This window comes from Salmo trutta, unplaced genomic scaffold (assembly GCF_901001165.1).
Source record: "Salmo trutta unplaced genomic scaffold, fSalTru1.1, whole genome shotgun sequence".
Lineage (NCBI taxonomy): Eukaryota > Metazoa > Chordata > Actinopteri > Salmoniformes > Salmonidae > Salmo > Salmo trutta.
Genome location: NW_021822474.1, coordinates 3,860 through 9,825, shown reverse-complemented (window position 1 = coordinate 9,825; position 5,966 = coordinate 3,860). Strand labels below are relative to the sequence as shown.

The 5,966-nt window shown below is 45.8% G+C and overlaps 1 protein-coding gene across 1 annotated transcript; it reads right to left on the bottom strand.

Moving 5' to 3' along the window:
• Window positions 1-2,873: 2,873 nt before the first annotated feature.
• Window positions 2,874-5,486, bottom strand: LOC115182373 (carbohydrate sulfotransferase 15-like). Its single transcript, XM_029743993.1, has 2 exons — window positions 5,303-5,486; window positions 2,874-3,748 (listed from the first exon to the last, which is right to left on the bottom strand). Exons 1-2 carry the CDS (start codon window positions 5,331-5,333, stop codon window positions 3,546-3,548), a joined length of 234 nt encoding a protein of 77 aa, XP_029599853.1. The 5' UTR covers window positions 5,334-5,486; the 3' UTR covers window positions 2,874-3,545.
• Window positions 5,487-5,966: the final 480 nt, after the last annotated feature.

Here is a 5,966-nt window from a genome sequence, read left to right as displayed (position 1 = left end):
ACTGACCCTCAGTCTGCTGCTCTTCTCCCTCCGCCGAGACTGACCATCAGTCTGCTGCTCTTCTCCCTCCGCCGAGACTGACCCTCAGTCTGCTGCTCTTCTCCCTCCGCCGAGACTGACCCTCAGTCTGCTGCTCTTCTCCCTCCGCCGAGACTGACCATCAGTCTGCTGCTCTTCTCCCTCCGCCGAGACTGACCCTCAGTCTGCTGCTGTTCTCCCTCCGCCGAGACTGACCCTCAGTCTGCTGCTCTTCTCCCTCCGCCGAGACTGACCCTCAGTCTGCTGCTCTTCTCCCTCCGCCGAGACTGACCATCAGTCTGCTGCTCTTCTCCCTCCGCCGAGACTGACCCTCAGTCTGCTGCTCTTCTCCCTCCGCCGAGACTGACCATCAGTCTGCTGCTCTTCTCCCTCCGCCGAGACTGACCCTCAGTCTGCTGCTGTTCTCCCTCCGCCGAGACTGACCCTCAGTCTGCTGCTCTTCTCCCTCCGCCGAGACTGACCATCAGTCTGCTGCTCTTCTCCCTCCGCCGAGACTGACCATCAGTCTGCTGCTCTTCTCCCTCCGCCGAGACTGACCCTCAGTCTGCTGCTCTTCTCCCTCCGCCGAGACTGACCCTCAGTCTGCTGCTCTTCTCCCTCCGCCGAGACTGACCCTCAGTCTGCTGCTCTTCTCCCTCCGCCGAGACTGACCCTCAGTCTGCTGCTCTTCTCCCTCCGCCGAGACTGACCCTCAGTCTGCTGCTCTTCTCCCTCCGCCGAGACTGACCCTCAGTCTGCTCTTCTCCCTCCGCCGAGACTGACCCTCAGTCTGCTGCTCTTCTCCCTCCGCCGAGACTGACCATCAGTCTGCTGCTCTTCTCCCTCCGCCGAGACTGACCCTCAGTCTGCTGCTCTTCTCCCTCCGCCGAGACTGACCATCAGTCTGCTGCTCTTCTCCCTCCGCCGAGACTGACCCTCAGTCTGCTGCTCTTCTCCCTCCGCCGAGACTGACCATCAGTCTGCTGCTCTTCTCCCTCCGCCGAGACTGACCCTCAGTCTGCTGCTCTTCTCCCTCCGCCGAGACTGACCATCAGTCTGCTGCTCTTCTCCCTCCGCCGAGACTGACCATCAGTCTGCTGCTCTTCTCCCTCCGCCGAGACTGACCATCAGTCTGCTGCTCTTCTCTCTCCGCCGAGACTGACCATCAGTCTGCTGCTCTTCTCCCTCCGCCGAGACTGACCATCAGTCTGCTGCTCTTCTCCCTCCGCCGAGATTGACCATCAGATGCAGGCACCATCCGCCCAGTAAAATACAAATTAAAAAGCACATGATTTAAATGTACAGCTCCTTCAAAAACAATTCAGACTACTTGACTTTTTCCACATTTTGTTACGTTACAGTCTTATTCTAAAATTGATTTAAAAAAAAAAATCCCTCATTAATCTACATACAGTACAATAGCCCATAATGACAAAGCAAAAACAGGATTTTAGATTTTTTTGTTAATAATTTATTAACAATAAAAAACTGAAATATCACATTTGCATAAGTATTCAGACCCTTTACTCAGTTCTTTGTTGAAGCACCTTTGGCAGCGATTACAGCCTCGATTCTTCTTGGGTATGACGCTACAAGCTTGGCACACCTGTATTTGAGGAGTTTCTCACATTTTCCACTCAAGCTCTGTCAGGTTGGATGGGAAGCGTCGCTGCACAGCTATTTTCAGGTCTCTCCCGAGATGTTTGATGGGTTCAAGTCCAGGCTCTGGCTGGGTCACTCAAGGACATTCAGAGACTTGTCCCGAAGCCACTCCTGCGTTGTCTTGGCTGTGTGCATAGGGTTGTTAACTTGTTGGAAGGTGAACCTTCACCCCAGTCTGAGGTCCTGAGTGCTCTGGAGCAGGTTTTCATCAAGGATCTCTCTGTACTTTGCACCGTTCATATTTGTCTCGATTGTGACTAGTCTCCCAGTCCCTGCCGCTGAAAAATATCCCCAAAGCATGATGCTGCCACCAACATGCTTCATCGTAGGGATGGTGCCAGGTTTCCTCCAAATGTGACGCTTGGCATTCAGGCCAAAGAGTTCAATCTTGGTTTCAACAGACCATAGAATCTTGTTTCTCATGGTCTTAGTCCTTTAGGTGCCTTTTGGCAAACTCCAAGTGGGCTGTCATGTGCCTTTTACTGAGGACTGTCTGTCGTCTGGTCACTCTTCCATAAAGTCCTGATTGGTGGAGTGCTGCAGAGATGGTTGTCCTTCTGGAAGATTCTCCCATCTCCACAGAGGAACTCTAAAGCTCTGCCAGAGTGACCATTGGGTTCTTGTTCACCTCCCTGATCAAGGCCCTTCTCCCCCGAATGCTCAGTTTTGACGGGCGGTCAGCTCTAGGAAGAGTCTTGGTGGTTCCAAACTTCTTCCACGATTCTATTGTATTGACACGCACAACTCAGACCGTACTCTACACGAACCAGTGTAGCATAAACAATCAGAGCTGCAGTAGGCCTATATGCAAATAGACCATTGCCATATATGGATCTGTGCCATTGACTTTAAACTGGACTGTGTTTACAGCATGAGCGGTCGTGAATGGATGCGCTTGTGCTGAGGTTAAATCAAGAGCTGCATTTAGCCATGTGTGCACATTTTGTTCATATCCTTTGCCAGTTAGTGAGATATTAGCCCATTTGTAGTCAGAAATAGGGGAGTGATTGCTTCCAACAAGAGCACAAAATGTGTACATTTCTAGACATCTTTGGAAAAGGGAGTCAGGTAAAGAGCTTTTTTATTGTTGTCTTAAAGGGGCAGTGTTCTATTTTGAGACAGGCTTGAATAAGCTCAGCAGCCAATAGGCAGAGGGTAGCATTTTTTTTGTCTTATTCTCTGTAATAATGGTATGGGAATAATAATGGATTTCATTTTGGAAAGTGGTTTCTTGCATCAAACAACACAACAACATTTTCAGTCACCTCCTTGTCTGAAGGACAAGTGGATCAACAGGTTAATGTAAAATACTGCATGTTTTTTCTCTTCAAAAGTCTGATGGAATGAAGGCATTGAACACCACACATTGGCTGCTACTGTAGGCTGAATGATAGAACAGTTATTTCCATGTTAACATGTTATGGGATGCATTTTCTCCATTGTTTTTGATGGTAGGCCACTGTGGTAGACCTACATTATGATCAAATAGCCACAGTAGCCTACTTGGCCACTGTTAAAACTGTAACTTAAAGCAGGTACAGCCTCAGTGTTCACAGTAAACGCACGCTGGAAGTTGCACAGAATTTTCACAAAGTTCAAGGTTGCGCTCAGCAGACCGGAAATTTGCCCCAAAAAATGTAGATGGAACATTGACTGGGATATATGAGTGCTGAATGGTTTCCCCATTAAAACAAATCTTTATATGAGCTCTGAATGGTTTCCCCATTAAAACAAGTCTTTATATGAGCTCTGAATGGTTTCCCCATTAAAAAAAGTCTTGACATGAGTTTTGAATGGTTTCCCCATTAAAAAAAATAGTATTTATATGAGTTTTGAATGGTTTCCCCATTAAAAAAAAAAAGTCTTTATATGAGTTTTGAATAGTTGTCCCATCTGAAGGAGTCGTTGCGGAGAACCTTGGCCAGTTTCATGTTGAACGGAGTGTAGAAGTCCCTCAGTATCTCCTTGGTTACGGGGAGCATGGGTCCTAGGTTCTTATCTGCTGGCCGCCGTGTGTTGGAGGCGGGACTTTTAGTGATCTCCGCTTCCTTCTGCACCGTCAACGGACCTTTAATACACACATAGACATACTGTAAGCCACATACCAATCAGTCAACCAGTCAGTAAATCAACCAATCAGTCAGTCAATCAATCAGTCAGTCAATCAACCAATCTGCCAGTCAACCAATCAGTCAGTCAGTCAGTCAGTCAACCAATCAGTCAGTCAATCAATCAGTCAGTCAATCAACCAATCTGCCAGGCAATCAATCAGTCATTCAGTCAATCATTCAATCAATACATTAATCAACCAATCAGTCAGTCAGTCAGTCAATCAGTCAGTCAGTCAGTCAACCAATCTGCCAGTCAATCAATCAGTCAGTCAATCAACCAATCTGCCAGTCAACCAATCAGTCAGTCAATCAATCAATCAGTCAGTCAGTCAATCATTCAATCAATACATTAATCAACCAATCAGTCAGTCAGTCAATCATTCAGTCAATCAACCAATCTGCCAGTCAACCAATCAGTCAGTCAATCAACCAATCTGCCAGTCAACCAATCAGTCAATCAGTCAGTCAATCAACCAATCTGCCAGTCAATCAATCAGTCAGTCAACCAATCTGCCAGTCAACCAATCAGTCAGTCAATCAATCAGTCAGTCAAACAGTCAGTCAGTCAGTCAATCAACCAATCTGCCAGTCAATCAATCAGTCAGTCAATCAATCAGTCAGTCAGTCATTCAATCAATACATTAATCAACCAATCAGTAAGTCAATCAATTCATCAATCAGTCAATCAATCAAAGAGTGATTTACAGTAACTTTTACAGTAACTGTGGGAGCAAAACTCATGACTCTGATTCCATTTCCATTATTAGCAGCATTTAGGCCACATTGAAGAGCTGAGACAGAATGGCTATATAAGGGATGGAACATATAGGACCAGGCCCTGCTACCATTATAACCTATACAGCTGATGAATGGGAACATATAGGACCAGGCCCTGCTACCATTATAACCTATACAGCTGATGAATGGGAACATATAGGACCAGGCCCTGCTACCATTATAACCTATACAGCTGTCAGATGTGGGCCGTTAACAAGCGACAACTGATATGGAGAGATAATGGTAAAGAACGGTCCAGGGAAGTTATTTTCATATAGAGGGAGGGGACTCTATACGTTATGCAAAGACACAATCCTATAAAGGCAGGACTCTGTAATATGAGAATTTTGTATTTTTCATGGAAGGACTCGGTTTTGCTACTCTGTATTAAAGTCTATATTGAATTCAAAGGTTCTTGTAAGAGTGTTATATTTTTGAAGCAATATTCCACGACATAACCTCTGTTATACCCTGTTACCTGGGTGACGGTGAGACTAGTCGGATTGTTGGGGAGTTATAGGGCTGTGGGGTTGTGCTGCCCCCTTCAGCTTATAGTAAGAACAGCATGGGGAAGTGTCTATAATAATAATATGATGTGGATCTTCGGTGGTTGCATAAGTAAACATCAAAGAGCTTGCTAAGGATTAAAGCTCTGTGTCTGGCAGCTTCAATACAGACTGACTTGACTTGAAATAAAGAAATGTTATTAAGGACAAGAGTTGAATACTACATACCCAAGTTGAGGAAGTCAAAGACTTTGTGCATTGTGTATTTCCTGTTGGAAGCGTGATCTTCAAGCCGTAGGACCAGAATCTGTTCTCTACTGTAGACTGTCAACCAGTCTAGTATGTAGACTATGTACAGGCCCACCTGCAACCTCACCTAGGAACAGAAGATAAACGGTTCAGTAATAGAATATGTAGATGGCCTCCGCACTGAGAAACAATAAAAAAAAAGACAACACATGCATTGATAAAAGTCTTAGGAAACTAACGAGAGAGAGAGAGAGAGAGAGAGAGAGAGAGAGAGAGAGAGAGACAGAGAGACAGAGAGAGAGAGAGAGAGAGAGAGACAGAGAGACACAGAGAGAGAGAGAGGAGAGAGAGAGAGAGAGAGAGAGAGAGAGACAGAGAGAGACAGAGACAGAGACAGAGAGAGAGAGAGAGAGAGAGAGAGAGAGAGAGAGAGAGAGAGAGAGAGAGAGACTTTAAAACTCTATAAACGTACACTCAGAACCAAAAAAGCACAGTACAACAGCAAGCAGCTGACACTAATTGCGGAGTCCATCAACACAAACAACTTCTGGCAAAATTGGAAAAAACTAAAAAAAATCGAACAGGAGGAATTAGCGATACAAAATGGTGACATATGGACAACCCATTTTTTTTTTCAACTCTA

Coding starts and splice junctions, on each gene's coding strand:
- LOC115182373 (XM_029743993.1), bottom strand. CDS start 5,333: ATGCACAAAGTCTTTGACTTCCTCAACTTGG. Junction 3,749..5,302: donor CTTTGACTTCCTCAACTTGG/GTATGTAGTATT, acceptor TGTGTATTAAAG/GTCCGTTGACGGTGCAGAAG.